Source organism: Microcebus murinus, chromosome 10 (genome assembly GCF_040939455.1).
Source record: "Microcebus murinus isolate Inina chromosome 10, M.murinus_Inina_mat1.0, whole genome shotgun sequence".
NCBI lineage: Eukaryota > Metazoa > Chordata > Mammalia > Primates > Cheirogaleidae > Microcebus > Microcebus murinus.
This window is the reverse complement of record NC_134113.1, coordinates 87,041,173-87,060,349: the sequence shown is the minus strand read 5'-3', so window position 1 is coordinate 87,060,349 and position 19,177 is coordinate 87,041,173. Positions and strand designations below refer to the sequence as shown.

Below are 19,177 nucleotides of genomic sequence, written 5' to 3'. Positions count from 1 at the left end.
AAGTCTTCAATAGCCACATGTGACCAGTGGCTGTCAATTTAGATAGTGTAAGTTTAGACAATTTATATATAATGTAATTTTTATATGGTTGAATTTTAATTGATCATACTGCTAGGCTATTATTTGGGGCAGGATTGGATGGAGGGAAGTGAGTCAGCCTAGACAATAGTCATGCCGGTTTAAGGTATTAGACACCTTCTTCAGTTCATCATAGATTCCCAGTTTTTCCAATACCGGGCTGCCAGGAGTGGTAGAGGGTATTTCTCAGTGTTTCAACACTTGCTCCACAGAAAAACTCCCCTAGCAATAGACTACAGATGCTTTTTACCCAGTTCTAAGTGTTTGGGAGAACAGGGGAGGTTCTTGGTTCTCCTGGGCCAGCCTCAGGCTTAGGCAGACCCTGTGAGCTTAGCTGGGGTATTCTTGACATTCCTACCCCTGGCTTTACACTGACAGCCAAATTCTACCTTAAGTTTGTGAGTCAGACAGTTTCTTGCCTATTCGCCAGTGGTAGCGGAATTCTATGTTGTTCATGAGCCCGGGAGACTTCCTGCCCATCTCTTTTGCTTCTACCCATCCCTCAGGAGGAGGGATCTTTTTCTGAGAACTAGGAGGAAAAGATTTTCCTGCCCTCCTCAATACATTTGTGCACTAATTCCCAGTTCTTATATTCCCAACCTATTATTGCTTTTGAAATTTAGGATAATGTAATTGAGTCTTTAAAAATAGGGTAGAAGATGAGATACAATAGACCATCATTAATTAATTTTACTCTTTAGAAATCAAAGCAAGGTTCCTCTTCCCCTTAAGATATAGAAAGCCTCAAGATAGGTCCAAGGAAGTAAGTTTTCTTGCTGGTTTCTTAGTGGCTCCAAGCGTCATCTGCATGCCTGTTCCCCTACCTCCCACCAGAAGGAGGCTCTGTCCAGTCCTCTGTCTTGCCCCCAGTGGTTTTCACGAGCAACTGGTGAAGGCCCAGGGATAGAACTAGAGAGAGTGTGTGGACTCCATTTGTGTCTGTGGATCTCCCAGCTTGTCTAAACCAGCACTGACCTAGAACTTCTGGCTGATGGAAATGTTGTATATCTACATTGTCCTATACAGTAGCCACTAATTTTTAATTTTATTTAATTTTGATTCATTTTAAATTTAATTTAAATAGCCACATGTGGTTAGTAGCTATTATATTGGACAGAGCAATTCTGCACTGCCATTTAGACCACTTTTCAGCCTTTACGAATTCATTAAAATCTTAGTTGCTTTTCTCTTACCTGTTCAATCGTGGCATCGTATTCCTGTCATCCTCTGCCAAAGGTGAAACAGTGTATCCCTCTCCCCTTAGAGATGCTTATAGCTCCTTGGAATTTACTTCACTTGGCTGCCTGGCAATCTCACCTCTCTGAGAAGCTCAAGGTATGATTTCATGGATTACTTGGCTTTTCCTTGTTGTTGGGGCAGGGAGAAGTGTTGTTGTCTTGAGGCTTTCTACCTCCTAAGGGGAAGAGGAAACTTGTATCAATTTCTAAAGAATAACTAATTAACTAATGATGGTCTATCATATCTCATCTTCTACCCTGTTTCTTTAAAGACTCAATTACATTATCCCAAATTTCAAAAGCAATAATAGGTTGAGAATATAAAAACTGGGGATTAGTGCACAAATATTTCTGTGACATTAGGTATGAGGTGGCATTGGGTGACATTTGTATTCCAGCTTCATCCTTCATGAAAGAGAGAATTAAAGTGCATGATGACCAAGATTATTTTGGAGCTCTAAAACTACTATTTGTCAGTTAATGATATATTTTTGTCATCTTTATTTTTCTAACAGATAGCTTTTTAAACAAGTTTAGAAAACATTTGTAGTATCTGCTCACAGAGTTGACACATTGCTCTTGAGAATAAAAGAGTACATTTGTTGCAGTCATTTATTGTGTGTTAGATGCTTGTCTTGATGAAATGAGCAATGACAAAGCAATTGGCCCCAGGGCAGTTCTTTGATATTTTGGTATAGTTGTTCTGAGCCTGTCACTCTCAGAGAAAGCTGAGAAACATAATAAAGAATAAATTCAGCACAGCCAAGTCATTTGGCCAGTTCAAAAGAGTTTCACAATCCTTAGGCTCTAACATCTGATTAATATTTAATTGATTGAGAACCGTCAGTATATTGCATGCACTTCAGAGGGAAGGGGTCATTTCTTAGATGATGAAATAATAATACCTGGCAACAATTGCTTAGAAATTGGGGAAATGTCATATACACAGAGCTGGCTCATGTGTCAGTAAAGTTCTAGCAATAGTGGATACAGACGTTGCAGAACACACTTGGAGACACTCGAAAAATATAATATTTTATACAAATCCATTATAAATAAAAATAACCCATGAGTTTTCATTTCATTTATTGGGTACATTCTCTGTGCAATGTCCTAGGTTGCAGAGAAATAAAGATAAATAGAAATAACCATAATCAAGGATGCTATGTTATAGTGGAAAAGACAAATAAAAATCATTATGAAAATATGATAAATGCTGTAAGAGAAGTATGTAAGAAAGAGTGCCTTGCCTTCCTAAGGAACATTGGAAAGACAGCAAAGAAGAAGCAATCATTGAAAAATTAATGGAAATTTGCCAAAAGAATAAAGACAGAAAAATGCTACAGAGTCAAAGTGTATAGTATGTGCAAAGAATAGAGGCATGCATAGCATGGCACACTTGGTGAATTACAAGGAGTTAAGATGGCAAGCTTCAGCTATTCTAGAAAATAACAAGAAGTGTGGCTAGAAATGTTGGGAAGAACTTCAAGTACCCTATAGACCTTATAAGTGCTAAAAATAAATAAAGAACATAATTAAGATTTGATTGGGGAAGCTCTCTCTGGTAGCAGAGCTGCAAGCCACAAGATCTTGAATCCTGCATTGGAATAGGAAAAATGATCAAGCAAGTATTGAGGGTAGTGGTTCAAAGCATGAGCTGTAAGAGTCAAAGAAATCTGAAAACCATAGGTATAGCTTTCAGTGAAAGATGATTACTTCTCCAAATCTTAGTTTTCAAATTCATAATTTATTTTGGGGGTTAGCAAACTTTTTCTATAAAAGCCTAACAATAAATATGCTATGCTTTGAGGACCATATAGTCTGTATTGCAACTATTCAACTCTGCTGTTGTAGCACAATAGCAATCATAGACAATACATAAGCAAATGAGTATGACTATCTTCTAATAATGCTTTATTTACAGACACCAAAAATTTTAATTTTATATAATTTTCACATGTCATGAAATACTATTCTTTTGTTTTTTGTCAACCATTTTAAAAAGTAAAAGACATTCTTAGCTCAAAAGTCATACAAAAACAAGTCACAGGGCAGATTTGGCTTGTCAGCTGTTGTTTGTTGATTTGAAATGTTGTATAATTAAAACACATAATATTGGGATGATTATAGTACCAACTTTGGTAGGGAGTGCTATAAAATAACATAAATATTTTTGTAATGTAGAAAAATGTAAAATAAACTTTTTAACAAGTAGCACATAGTATGAGATCATTAAATATGAACTGTACCAATAGCATTAAATAGAAAATTACTCAAGGTGTCAGAAGAAAAGGGGGATTGAAACAGATTGGGCAAGGAAATGTCAGTGAGGTGAGAGTGACTGGTTTCAGACAAAGATTGTGACTAAAGTGAGAATATGGAGTAGGCTACAGGCTTAGAAGTTTTGAGCAGAAATAAATAAGAAAATTAAGGTGAGATTGGAGCAGGCAGGGAGAATAACTTAGAAAGCTGTTGAAATATTCCAGGAAAGAAATTATGAGGATTTGAGCAAAAGTAGTGGGTGTAAGGGTCACTGTTCTCCTAGACCAACCTCAGTAGCCTGGTTGCATGTAGCTGAAGTGTCAGGTCAGGTCCCAAATCATCACTGAAACACAAGGGAGTAGCTGTGGCCTGGGACACAGAATTGGTCCCTTTTCCCTCACAAAGTGAGGGTGTAATCACAGGTCCTCTCATCCAAGAGAACTATGTCAGAAGAGATACATTCTCGTTGTGTTTTTTACTTGCATTTCCCTGATAATCAGTGGTGTTGAGCATTTTTTCATACTTTTGTTAGCCATTTGTATATCTTCTTTTGGAAAAAACCTATTCATGTCTTTGGTCCATTTTTTGATAGGGTTATTTGCTTCTTTCTTGCTGATTTGTTTGAGTTCTTTGTAGATTCTGGTTATTAGTCCTTTGTCATATCTATAGTTTGTGAATATTTTCTCCCACTGTGTAGGTTGTCTGTTTATTCTGTTAATTATTTCCTTTGTTGTGCATAAACATTTTAGTTTAATTAAGTACCATTTATTTATTTTTGTTGTTGCATTTGGTTTTGTGGCCTTAGTCACAAATTCTTTACCTAGGCCAAGGTCTAAAAAAGTTTTTCCAACATTTTCTTCTAGCACTGTTATGGTTTCAGGTCTTACATGTAAGTCTTTAATACATCTTGAGATAATTTTTGTATAGGGTGAGAGGTAGGGATCCAGTTTAATTTTTCTACATATGACTACCAAATTTTCCCAGCATCATTTATTGAATAGGGTGTGTGTATGATTTTGTATGCTTTGTTGAAAATCAGTTGGTAGTGGGCATATGGTTTTATTTCTATATGGTCATAAAAAGGTGTAATAGACATTGGAAACTATGAAGGGGTTGTTGAGGGATCAAAAAGAAAAACCTAGCTATTGGGTACATTGTATATTACTCTAAAAGCCCCGACCTCAGCTTTATACAATTAAATTTGTTACAAGTGTAACAAAAAATACTTGTGCTCCCTAACCTATTGAAATTGTTTTAAAAAGAAAGAGATACATTCTTTAAGTGGGTCACATCAAAAGCAAAAGTTGCTGATCACTGAACCAATTAATTGCTTCTTCAGTTTTTAGTCCAACAAAACAGAGCAATATCAGAAAGAAGCACCTTTTAGCAGTCAGCAGTTACTAACAAATACAAGAATACTTTCGTTTTCTTGAAATAGTATTCGCTCCATATTTGCTTTTGTTTCCCTGTCTCTTCTCTAAGATAATCACATCCAGAACTTCTGAAACTTTTCTAGTCATGATCTGCCTTGAATGATTCAAAGATAATTAAGAAGCATAAAATATTCTTCAATTTGAATGTGAGTTTTAATTATGTGGGTCATCTAACGAGGGAAAATTATCATATAAAATGTCATAATTTTTTTATTAAAGAAAAATGGGAATTTAATGTTAGGATTTCTAGTCAAAATGATGTAGTACATTTTTGCTTTGTCACATAATTTTTGCTTCTACCACAAACCAAAAAAGAAAACCAAAGGGCATTACCAGGCTGGAAAATGCAATGGTCATCTCTGTGAATCAGAAAAGAAACAGAAACTTAAAGTGGGGAAGTGGGCTGAAGTAATTGGCCTTCTGTGCACTGGGTCTGGAAAAGACAGGATTGAGTTTGGACCCCAGAATAGTAAGAAAAACTGAAATGCTGCAGTCTAGGCAGGGCACAGAACCAGGCTCTCTGCTTAGAGCAAATATTTCTCCCTTTTGAGGGAAAAATGCTTATATAAAGACCTGGAGATGCGGGGGACACATATTCGTCTCACCACCAAGGACCAAGCCTAGTTATTCTCTGACTCAGTGAATGAATCTGTGGTAGCCACTATGGCATCCACAATATGAAGAACCCCAAAATAAGTTGTATGTCTTATTTTAGACTGGGGACTCTGGTGGGCTGAAAGGAAGCAATGGCTTAACTATCTCAAAAGCAAGAGACAATAAGCAAGAAACAGGGAGATGAAAAAGCATAAAATGAGCCTAGAGTCTGTGTTTCAAAAATCACAAAGAATCTGTGTAGAAAGGATAGACATCAAAGCAACTGTACCATTTCAGGTTATATTTTAAATAGGAAGCTAACAAAAATTTACATTATGTCGATGAAGTCCAAAGACATAAACATAAGAATAGCATCGACTTTAAAATATCAAGGAATAATGAAACAAAAGTTGACAGAAATCTAACAAAAACTTATAGAATAAACAAAAATAAATTAAAAGTTTTAGAAATAAAATACCATCATTTAAATTAATTTAAAAGTTTAACTGATTTAAAATAATCTAATTAATTAAATTTTAAGTTGACTAATTGAGAAGCCTCGGTAGATGTGACAAATTCTATATTGATAACAGTGATAGAGAGTTAGTACTGAAAGGTAATACTGTGCAATTGCCTTGTAATGTGGCACAGTGACACGATTCACAGGCATGGAGCTGGGAGAGGTGCTAGCTGAGGAGGTTTAAGAGATCAAGTAAAAGAATGGAGGGATTGATGGGCACAATGTTTGGGGAGATGATTATGAGAATTTCCAACCCTTAAAGAATGACATAAATCCACAAATTGACAGAGCATTCCAAGTTAAGTAACTAGTAGGATAATTCAAAAATAAGACTATGCTTAAATAAATGATGATAAAACTGCAGATTATCTAGGCCAAATAAAAAGAATAAGTTTGAAAGGCACCAGGGAACAAAAATATAGCATCTACAGAGCAATAATGATCCCACTGACAGAAGTCTCCCTTTTGCAATTATTGATGCAAGAAAACAATGAAGCAATATCTTCAAAGTACTGAGGGGGAAAAAATCTGTTTACCTAGAATTTCATACCCAGGTACACCAAGAATAAAGGTAAAATAAAGATATTTTCTTATATATAAAGCCTAGAAAAATTTAAAACCCAAAACCCTAATTTAAAGAACTGCTAATAGATATATTTAACCAGAAAAAAGGTAAATCCAGAAGAACAGAATGGTGAATCCAGAAAGGTAAATCCAGAACACAATTTTAAAGATGACAATGGAAATATGATATATGACAAAGGTTATATAACAAATTAATGGGAGAAGATAGAACACCCATAAAAATAGGCAAAAGAATAAAACAATTTTAGGAAGAGGAAGCTGGATGTCCAATAAACATATGAAAAAATAATCTCCTTCATAAGCAGGATGTTAAAAAAGAGGCAAAATTTCACACACCTCAATGTGGCAAAACTTAAAAAGACTGATACAAGCAAGTGTTGGAGAAGAATACGGAGAAATAGGAATTATCATATATTGCTGATAGATATGTAAATTGGTCCAATCAAGTTAGAAAACATTTTGACAATGTCTGATGCAGTTGAAACTGTGCATACTGTACTACCTAGGATTTTCAACCTAAAGAGACATGTCTCCAAGCTTCACTGCAGCATATTTGTAAGAATGAATTACTGAAAGCAACCAATCTACCAAAGAATAACAAATAAATTGTATAGCTTGTATAGCTGTAAAATGGACACTAAAAGTTTCTAGAGATGTTTGTATCAAGATGGACAAATCTCAAAACAGTGTTAGGTGATTTAAAAAAAGCTGCAGAATGACATGTATGATATGATACCATTAACACAGTATTTTAAAACATGAAATAATGTTGGATATATACAAATATAAAAGTAAAAAGAAAGTATGAGAAGATAAACACCAAATTCAGAGTAAGAATTTACCTCTGACCATGGTGGGAAAAAGTGGGGCTCAGATAAGTTATATGGGGGAGTTTCAACTATAATTTGTAATGCCTTATTCCTTTAGAAAATAAAAATACCTGAGGACAAGAATGTAATAAATAAATATAATAAATGATTCGCATTTTCTATGACCCCATTTCTCTGTCCAGTCCAGCCTGGTTCCTAAGGCAAGAAAGGCAAGCACAGAGAGTGGCCAGCAGGGAAAGGACTATTGAATTAGATTAAGATTTAACTTTGGCATCACTGAAATGCATGTGAGCAAGGACAGCTCTGGTTTATGCCACATCACTTAATTTCTAAAGAGAAAAATAAGGAGAGAAATAACTGGAGAGATAGCAAAATATTTTTAGACTATGCATTTGAGTTTTACTGAAAACAGTAACTTTTGAATTGAATATGCCTCAGTAATGCCCGGGCATGGACTTTAGGATTTACAGATGACTTGGGTCATTTATGGTGAAGCTGAGGGAAATATATAACACGAACATAAGCAGGCTCTTTAGAAATTCTCTTAGTTTAAAGTTTAAGTAGCTTGTAGCAGGAAAAAAAATATCAGAAAATAAAATATCTGTTCTCTAATCCTCTTGTAACGTCTTGAACTTCAAAATCTGACCATAGCTTTGATGTGCAGACTTCATGCCGCAGGGCATGAAATATTGAGTGGCCTTCTAACTCTTCTTTTCAGGAGAAGAAACCCCATTGGGGCTGTGAAACAGGACTGCAACGGTGGAGGCGTTTCTTCTCTGTGGCTCCTTTGTCTGTTAGCTTTCATTTTGGTTCGCTTAGAGCCAGAGTCAATAGCTGGATTTGGGAGATTCCGGGGTTGGTAACTAGGCTAGGTTAAAAGAAAGACCTTCAGATGGTTGCAAACATCTTTGGAAGTTTTGAACAGAAAATTCAAGAGTTTTTAGGAGTTTGTTTGTTTGTTTACATGGAACATAAGTGAGTTCATTGCGAAGTGTTACCTTTATATAGCAAGACCAGGCATGGGACAAAGATAGAATAGAAACCTTTTAACTAGAGAATGCACAGTCTGCAGAGGGATGATCACAACATGTACTGGTGTATAAAAGCCTTCCTAACTTTTTCACAGAGGTTTTCTTGGTTTTTCAGAAAATTCTAGGAAAGTCAAAGCTTTAACACGCAGTTCAATCCTTTCCTGATCTCTTCAATCAAAAGCAAAAATAGGTTAAGACCCTGAGGAACAAAATGAAATCTATTCAGCTACACATTGAAACATACGAGATACTCGATAATTACTTACTGAATGAACTAAGTTGAATTTTGGATTCTTGTGTTATTAAAACTGAAATTTTAGAAGTGTAAGATTTAGGCCAGGCACAGTGGTTCACACCTGTAATCCTAGTACTCTGGGAGACCTAGGCGGGTGGATCATTTGAGCTCAGGAGTTTAAGACCAGCCTGAGCAAGAGCAAGACCCTGTCTCTACTAAAAAAAAAAAATAGAAAGAAATTAGCTGGACAACTAAAACTATATAGAAAAAATTAGCTGGGCATGGTGGCACATCCCTGTAGTCCCAGCTACTTGGGAGGCTGAGGCAGAAGGATCGCTTGCGACCAGGAGTTTGAGGTTGCTGTGAGCTAGGCTGATACCACGGCACTCTAGCCCAGGCAACACAATGAGACTCTGTCTCAAGAAAAGTGTAAAATTTAAACTAGCAGTAAATTAACTGCTTTAATTTAGGCCATAGAAGTCCAAAAATTCTCTCAATTCTAAAATTTTGAATCAAAATTATTTGTTCAATAATATAATAGTTGACACCAAACCAAATTATTTAAAATATTTTCTTAACGAAGTTAATATAAGTAAAATTTGCCCAATAGCTCCTTCAAAAGGGTATGAGTTCTGTTATTTACATGAATTTTGCAGGAGGGTAAGATGGAAGGAGATGCAGATGTGTATTAACCATGGTTTTTAGAAAAATTAATATTTTTAACATTTTGTGATGAATTAACAACTCCAGTAAAATAGAAATGAATGTTTTTTAAAACTTCTGTAGAAAGAGTTGCTTGATAAACACCACAAGCTATAATTTTTACTACATTTGATGGTTTGAAATTTTACACTTTTAGAAAAATAAGTGCTAAGTTCACATAGATAAATAAATTATCACATGACTATTATTGGTCAGAGCCAAAATTTATTTCTCGTTATTGATCTGTTATTAATATCTAATTTTCTTGGCATGAAGAATTGAAAAATAAACTAAGAATCTGGAAATATAGACTGCCACATACTTGTTAAATTACCTTTGGCAGGTAACTTAAAGTCTCTGAGTTATCATTATGTTTATATGTTGAAGGGACATATTAATATTTACTCTTCCTCTATCAGGATGGTTGCAAAAGGCAAATGGAAAAATAAATATAAAAGTTCTTTGAAAAACGAAGAGAAGCATACAAGATGTACTTTACTAATTACTGTTAAGAACACTCAACTCATGAGTACCGAGGAGTTTAGTGCTCACAGAGAATAAAAATGAGTGACGTACTGGCAGGTGTAATCCCGGGTACTTTGGTACCTTCAAGTATTGATAATGGCCTTTCTCTATCTTCTTCCTTTCCCCTGTCTCCATTTTCTTCCTTTCTATAGAACCTCTACCTGTAACCAGCGTTTCAATATACGACTATAAACCTTCTCCTGAAACAGGAGTCCTGTTTGAAATCCATTATCCAGAAAAATATAACGTTTTCACGAGAGTAAACATAAGCTACTGGGAAGGGAAAGACTTCCGGACGATGCTATATAAAGGTAAGTGGCAGAATCAATGACGACTGTCACTTTTCCCAAAGCTTCTCCCAAATTGTGCTCTCTCTTACTTTAAAGAAGTTTTATAATCTGCTATTTGACCTATAAATGACTCATTAAAAATAGTTACTGATTCATGAAAATCTTCTTATGAAGACTCTTAGAACATCTGGTTAATTAGCTGAGAGCCATGCAGCCAGCAGGAGATATAGTCAAATTATTATCACTGGCATGTTACTCTTGTCTGAAGCATCATGTCTGGTACAGGAAATAAATTCAAACTTAAGTTTAGAAGCATCTCACCTAACCGTGACTTTCTATGTATGATAGAAAGGCATTTCTAGGACTGGGAAGCCAGAGTATTGCCTTTTACAACGTGTCTTTTGGAGATTATCCTCGAATGCAAAAGACAATCCTTTTTGGTTCCTTTGTATATATTTATCTGTATGATCAGCTAATGATTGCATTAAGATACAGAAATTGATTTCACTGCTTTTATTAGCATGAGGGGGATCTTGTGGGTGAAAAGAAGAGTTCAGGAGAATTAATACTTTAACTTGTTCAGAAGAACTAAGTCAACCTCTCTGGGTAGAAGTTGGGGGTGCGAGAGAGGGGAGAGGAGAGAGGGCATTCAGCTTCCTGGGAGTGAATTCAAGTGAAGGAACACAATGCCTAGAACAGTGATGGAGGGGAAGAGAGGGCAGTAAATGATGGTCTCAAAGTTGGCTGGCTGTCACTGGAGACATATATTGGTAAAGTAGAGACTGAATACTGAAGTATTATAGCACAAAGAGCTTGGTATCCAGAAAATTGTCCCTTTGACTTGCTGCTTTTACAAACTGTCTTCCTCCATGGATTTTTTTTCCAGAGACACTCTTTAAAATATGCACAGTGAATTTAGTGTTTTTAAAAACTTTTTAAAAATCAAATAAACATGAACTCCACAAATTATTGCATTCTTTATTTTCAGTGAAAATATTATCTGCAAATTAATAAACAGAACCTTATTTGCTTACAGATCCCATGCCAATACAAGTTTATGAATGATTAAAACACAATTACTGAAACTTTTGTTGCTTTAAAAGCCATGAGTTTAAAAATAATATGCCCCATTTTTAAGTCAATACATTTTTAAACCATATTTAGCTTTTAATTCGATAAGTGGTACTTTTAGTTTTTTTTCCTTATTTCTTTTGAGTTGGATCAGATTTTTAAATATATTATTTTTTCTTTAAAGTTTTCTAATCAGAATCTAAATTTTATTTTTTTCTGTTTTCTGAGCAGTTTCTGTCTGCTAAATGGCAGATGAACTGTCTACTTTTAAATTAGGCTAGTTTTCATATATGAAAAAATTTCTCGTAAAATTGTCTTTTATCATGTCATAAAGTGGCAAAATACCTTGAGTTTTTATCTTAAACTAAATTGCTAGATACAACTAATCTCTACAATTTCTTTATATTATCTTTTCCACTTAATATCCCAAAAGTTCCTGTATTAAAAATTTAACTCCATTTGTATCCAATCTTATTAGAAATTCTGGCAGGAAAAACCCTTCAGGATCGAGTCTAAAAAATCAGCTTCATCTCTAGTCTTCTGCTAGTTCTTTATTTCTGACCATGGCGAAAGTTAAAAGAAATATTATTTTACATATATTTAATCATAATTGTTTGGAACTTTCTAGAAGTATGTGACATTTAGAAAGTCATATTTTTAATGTAATTGATTTTTTTCTTCACAGATTTCTTTAAGGGAAAAACAGTATTTAATCACTGGCTGCCAGGAATATGTTATAGTAATATCACTTTTCAGCTGGTATCTGAGGCAACTTTTAATAAAAGTACCCTTGTGGAGTACAGCGGTGTCAGTCATGAACCCAAACAGCATAGAACTGGTAAGTCTTCTGAAGAGTTAAATTTGCTGTAAAAATAATTAAATTATATGTTGCTACATATTTATTTTTATCCTAAGAAATACTCTGTTCCAGAACTAAAAAAGAAAATAAATATATACTCTTCATAATCTAAAAACAAATTTTCTATCAATGTGAAGGAAACTGAACAAAATATTCAATAAGAAAAATCTAAAACACATTAATGCAGTCACAGATTTGTAATCGTAGAGCAAAAAAAGTATATGATACTATCAACAGTGATAATTAAGTAAAGTTACTTAAGTAAGTACCTGCATCTAGTAGACATCACTTATTCTATAATCAGACAGATGCCCATATGGCACAAATACAGTGGGAAGATGTTCTAGTAGAGATTATTAGATTATTAAAGGAAAATATTGGAATTCAGATGTATCTAAAACTTCTGGTGCTTAATTTTAGTAGCATCGCTAATATGAAGCACTATTATAGGATGGATGGATGGACAAATGGATGGGTGGAAGAATGGATGGACAAAGTAAATATTTTTTCCTAAATGCCCATCACCAATATAAACAACATCGTGTGTGCCTAACGTGCCTGAGGACTCAATGGGAAGGCTGGAGATGTCATTCATACGAGCACTGGGAATGGGTGATGACAGGTCACTCTTGAAGCCCTTACAATTTGAAATTCAAAAATGTCATAATTCTCTTTAATTAGGACAAGACAAGGAAACTCTCAGCTAAATAACTAATTTGTCTCATGTCAATGTCTAAAATTCTATTTGTATTTTTCATTATTCAAGTAAACATACATTAATTGCACACCTTCTACCTGAAAGTTGTTCTAAGTACTGAGAGAGATCAAGACAAAGACTGGTGCTACAGAGTCCTTGTCCTCAAAAACTGGCACAGCCACTATACCAATGGCAGTAATACGAGGCAGAATAAGATAAATGGGATAAAAGAGGGACAAAGCTATTTAACAGCACAGAAGAGTGAGAGATAAATTTTTATTAGAAGTTCTTGGAAGACGTGATATGTGAGCTACTTTTTGAAGGATAGATAGAAACTGTTGCAGGCAGAGACCATGCCGTATGTCTTCATAATTTTTTACCTCTCAAAAAGTATGCTTCCATAGTTCATAAACTCGTTTTGTGCTCATATGTTTCATTTTATAGAGGTGAGGCATGACACCATATTTCCAATATGTGTGTTAACCTCTCTAAAGGGAAATCATGTCTGCAGCTTTCTTAGGTGCAACTATGTCACGTGGAATATTTTTATCTCGATAGCTATATTATGGATAGGGATTTTGTAATAAAGATTCAGGGACAGAGATACACTTTTTAAAAAGTAAGATTGTGATAAAGTGAAGAATATTTACATGCTCTATTTTAGAAGTGATTAAATTACTACTTCAAAAAGCATAATATCATGAATGTGACTGGTGAAATGCTAACATGTACACATTATTCACAAAATATTAAAAGTACGTATACTAAAAGCCACAAATGTCCTTGATGTAAATATGTCTATATATCGGAAGTAAAATTAAACTCTATTCTGTAAATCTGCTTGTGTATTTGACTCAATAGATTCAGTATTTACTATAATAGAATTACTTGAAATTTACTATAAATTTACTATTCACTATATTTACTATAATAGAATGACTTGAAAATGAAAATTCTCTTTCTTACAGCACCTTATCCACCTCAAAATATTTCTGTTCGTATTGTAAACTTGAACAAAAACAACTGGGAAGAACAGAGCGGCAGTTTTCCAGAAGAATCATTCATGAGATCCCAAGACACAATCGGAAAAGACAAGGTCTTTCATTTTACAGAAGAAACTTCTGAAATTCCTTCTGGCAACATTTCTTCTGGTTGGCCTGATTTTAACAGCAGTGACTACGAAACTACATCTCAGCCACATTGGTGGGACAGTGCGTCTGCAACTCCTGAAAGTGAAGATGAATTTGTCAGCATACTTCCCATGGAATATGAAAACAACAGTACACTCAGTGAGACTGAGAAGTCAGCATCAGGCTCTTTCTCCTTTTTCCCTGTGCAAATGATACTGAGCTGGTTACCACCAAAGCCACCCACTGCCTTTGATGGGTTCCATATTCGTATTGAAAGAGAAGGTAAAGCAATAGGAAATCAGAGGAAATAAGAAATGGTACAAAAGGAAGGGAATGGAAATGTCTTTAAATTTGAGTTTAGAAAGAAAGACTGATTGATGGTAGATAGTTAATATCAAAACAATAATGGTAAAGAAATGGAAGAACTTAATTAAGTATCCAACAAGGAATGAGAACAGAAAACCAAAATGAATAGGTTGGATCCGAATCTGAAGTTTTGGATGGTTCACAACATCCATCTATACACATTTCCCTGCCCGATATTTCACTTACCTCAGGACGCTGAGGAAAACCTTATATTTGGAAATATTTTGAATTAAAGATCTAATCATCACAGAATATCCTAGAGAAATTTTGTGTTTTCTTATATGAAAATTTATGAAACATGCAGCAAAAAAATCTTTCTGACAAAATGACTACTCCACCAAGAGCATACGGCCCAAGTCCCACTTACCAATTACTCCTATTTCCCTTAGGATTGCCCTTGTGAAATCAGCACCCAAATTTTTCCAAAGAAGAGCTGGTAGCAAAATAGAAAATACACAGCAACTGGTATTTCCACTCTAGTTGCTATATTATATCTTAGATTCACTTATGCAGCCTTTGAGATTCATACTTTATGTTTTAGTCTACTAATTTATGAAAGCAGAGCCATGACATTCAGCAAATTTGGGTCATGAAGTATATATCAATTGTTGTTTGGTAGATTGTTATGGTTATTTGTTGTTTGTTTTGTTTTTGCAATAACGTATTTCATTTTATATTGTCCAGTCTAGTAGTTTGGGTGGCAAAGGTTCTTAAGTTGTGAAAATTTGAAGATATTAATGACAGCCTTATTTTCAGGGCGGGACATTAGGATCACCTAGTCTCATACATAACATATTGTTTTCTCCTATTTTACTTAAGAGAATGAGAATACAAAATCTGTGGATTCTTCTGTGCTAGATGATAGAACATTCAATCGTACTCAGATAATACATGAAATTGAAATCCTTTGTCACTACCAATTATTTGAGTCAAAAGTCATTTGCCTGAAATTGCTTATATTAAAAAAAAAAAAAAGTTCCCTTAATCTGTCTTTTATTTTTCTGTTCCTCAGTATAATCTATGGCAAATGGGATCCTGTAAGTCAGAATTTTTTTTTTACTGCCTATTTCCATGAAGGTTCTATCATGCTTTTATCTGACGACAGTGTGTTCTTTTGAGGGCTGTGATAGTCACCAACTGATGATGTGACTTTAAATGAAGTAATAAGCAGCAGGAGTTGAACTGTGAAGCAATGCCAAATAATTCTTACTTTTAAAAGTTCTGGAAGCAAAGAGATGAAGGAAAAATATTACAAGTGTCACAAAATTTATCCAGAAGAATTATTTCTAGCTGGAAATAATTCAATATATTTTAAAGCATTCCCGGGTATTTAATGCTACCACAAAGACCTTATATTTGGTGCTGCTTATTTTTTAATCCCTTCTATCCAGATGAGAAAGCCAATGATTGTGATGTTCTCTTAACATTCTACTTATATTTTTTGCAAATAATTTTGCTGGGTAAGTGTACATAAGGATACACAGTATACACCCCTCTCTAATTTTATAGATTTGGACACCATGTTTTAGTTTTGTTATTTAAAAGTAATATGAAAAAAAATTGAACTCTTCTTCATCTATCTTTTATAGCTTAGAGGTAAAATTGAACTTGACCAAAGAAAGGAAACAACATTAAAAATACCTATTTTTTTTTTAATCAATTGACTTGTTTATACCCAGAGCCCTTCCAGGTAAGCATTGATATATCTTCTCTTTTTTATGTATGATTTAGAAAACTTTACTGAATATTTGACAGTGGATGAAGAAGCGCATGAATTTGTTGCAGAACTGAAGGAGCCCGGGAAATACAAGTTATCTGTGACAACCTTTAGTTCTTCAGGAGCCTGTGAAACTCGAAAAAGCCAGTCAGCAAAATCACTCAGCTTTTATATCAGTAAGTAGCAAAAAGATTATTTTGCACTTACAGGGGCTCTAGAACAATGAAACTGGTGAGATTAATGATGCTCAGATATCAATAATTCACAGACCTTAGAGATCCTGGGAATTCTTCAAGGTCAGGAGAGTCCCTGATTCATGAGCTTTTGATAGCAGAGGAAATATATGTATGTTTAATAGCGGCAAACCTACCCAGGGATTTAACTTGAGGATTTTTTTTTTTATTATTGTGATGGTTGTACATTTATTAAACTGACCTTCTGCACTTGCCATAACAAACTCTCCAAGGATATGGACACACAGTTTGGGCCATAATGAAACATTATATAAGATTGTGTGAAAAATCTCATTGGAAAATAAAGCTTTTAGAGCTGAAAACAAAGACAAAAATTCAAATGTAGCTATAGCTAGGCAGTGTCTATAAGGTTGGCAGGAGAAGCCAAATCTAGAGCTTCCTAAAAGCCCCACTGTCAAGTCTTTAGGGCAGTTTCTACTGATCCCACAGGGCAATAGCAGAGTGCAACCTAGCCTCTTAAGTCTGCACATGGTGCATGTCTCTGCAACACGTTTAGCTAAACTATGTTTGCTGGAAGTTTAGAGGCCAAAAATCAGTTACCAACTTTTCAGGAGTTAAATATGCCTCTAACCAGCAGAAAGAAAAACCAGAAGGCAAGGAGTAAAAAATACTCTCAGAAAAGGACAACCACCTTTTCTATGGCCTTCTCCAAAGGCAAAATACTATCTTTCATTAAATAATCCTCAAAAAGGTGAGTGGGAGGGGAAGGATGAGGGTAGAGGGAGGAGATTTAAAAAGTGTAGCAGTTTGAAAAGGTTTAAAAGAACAAAAATATCACTGCTGGCAAAAGGCCTAACATATCCATCAGACGTGCAGCAAGTATATTCGTAATTGCCTTGCATGTCTTTCAAGTGTGGGAGATCTTGCATTTGAGCTTACTTGAGAATGAGAACAAAGTCGAGTATTCAGTTCTTCCTATGAGGCTAAAATTGCTTCACTGACGAAAAGATTTCCTTGTCCACCAGGATGGATCCCCTACTCATGTCAGTCGCTTCCCCGAAAACTTACTCAACAATTCTGGCCTTTCTGGCTTTTCTCTTCCATGATTTTCTATTATTTTCTATTTTCTCTTTTTCATTTCCATAGTGAGCAGCACAAAACATAAAACTTATTAGTGTGGTCTTTTTCTAGATTTATTTGTTTTTTTCATCTTGCTTCTTATCTCAAATTATAAAATCCTAGGCTAGGGCTACACTATTTATTTATTCTTTCTTTTATACAGTCAAAAAAATATTTATTGAACCATTTTTATGTGTCAGACACTCTGCTCTATTCTTACAGTAGCCAAAGTGACTAGTGCCATTTAGAACATGTCAGAATTGCTCAGAAATATGATTTTTTCAAAGAGATGCATCTTAGTATTCATCTAGAAAAATATAGGCCACTAGAAATTTTGTTTTTTTCTCTTCCCCTAAAAGAACGACCTTCTTAAGTGCTTAGGATATTGTATTCTGTGGCAATAAGCTATTTGGGTGGACTGTGTATACTCCTTTGGTTTAAAAGAAGATAATGCAGATATAAATACTGATATTTAACTGGGTCAGTGAGCAACAAAGTAAGTTGCCTGAGCTATTTGGATGGACTGTGTATACTCCTTTGGTTTAAAAGAATATTCTGCAGATATAAATACTGATACTTAACTGGGTCAGTGAGCAACAAAATAAGTTGCCTTCGTTTTGCTCCGCATAGTGTAGTCACATACCAGCAAATTGTATTTGCAGCCCACTTCCATGATGAAACTGTTTCAGATATTCTGGTGTTGAGCAAGTACAATAAGATTTGTTACATTAAGATTTATGTTTATGTTGCTGCATTATGATTTATACTTATGTACTTCTGACGGCTTTCCCCGAGATAAGAATTAAGGTAGAAATTTACATTAGTCCCCCCAACAGCCTTACTCAGAGAACATTTTTTTGTTATCCCCATTTTTCATGTAAAAAAAATACCAAGTTGCAGAAAACTCAGTGATTTTCCCAAGTGTCAGGACAAAGATTAGAACCTAGGAATATTTGATGACAAAATCTATTTCTCTACAGCCTGCAATGACCCCTTACCTTGAGCTGATTATCAGGTCAGTCCTAATGCACAACCATTAAATAAGTGAATTTGTTCGCTTCCTCCCACTTCTTTTCTGTGTGCCCTTACTGTAGAGTAGTCTTCAAAACAGTAACTACACTCCTCAGTTGTATATTTCTCTAATCTATATTATCTCACTTGATCCCAACAACAACCTTGTGAAGTAGCTTAATCAGAAGGCATCATGATATGTTGTCACAAAGCACGCACTCAGGAGACAGATCTGGGTTGGGTCATTAGCTCTGTGACACTGGGTAGATATTCAGGTCTCTGGCTTCAGTTTTCCCATCAGTAAAATAAGGCATTGGGTCTCTAAAGTTCTTTTCAATTTGAACTTTCCATAATTTTTCCATTTGACCAATGCAAAGACTGAGATTCAGAGAAATTAAATCATTTGCCCAAGGTCGCATCACTAGTAATGACCAAAATTTAGTCTTGGCTCAATTTTCATATCTCCAAACTTTTCACTATTTCACAGTACTCCAGGAAGTCTTATGCAGGGTTAAGAGCATGGATTTTGGAATCAGACCTCCTGTGTGTGAATCTTAGGTCTACTTACCCTATTTCCCCCTCAGTTTCCTCCTCTGATAAATGAGATTTAATAGTAGTACTTATAAGCTTGTTATAAAAATGAAAGGATTAAAATATGTAAACACATATAAACTTAAAACAGAGCCTAGT

At 34.9% G+C, this 19,177-nt stretch overlaps 1 protein-coding gene across 2 annotated transcripts in view; it reads left to right on the top strand.

The window, feature by feature from the left end:
- Positions 1-19,177, top strand: part of PTPRO (protein tyrosine phosphatase receptor type O) — a 238,974-nt gene that overhangs the window by 140,124 nt on the left and 79,673 nt on the right. For both annotated transcript variants that reach the window (XM_020287617.2, XM_076007633.1), the window contains exons 3-6: positions 10,186-10,344; positions 12,080-12,232; positions 13,919-14,362; positions 16,178-16,339. In XM_020287617.2, the coding sequence (XP_020143206.2) occupies positions 10,186-10,344; positions 12,080-12,232; positions 13,919-14,362; positions 16,178-16,339 (918 nt within the window). The remainder of the gene's footprint in view (positions 1-10,185; positions 10,345-12,079; positions 12,233-13,918; positions 14,363-16,177; positions 16,340-19,177) is intronic.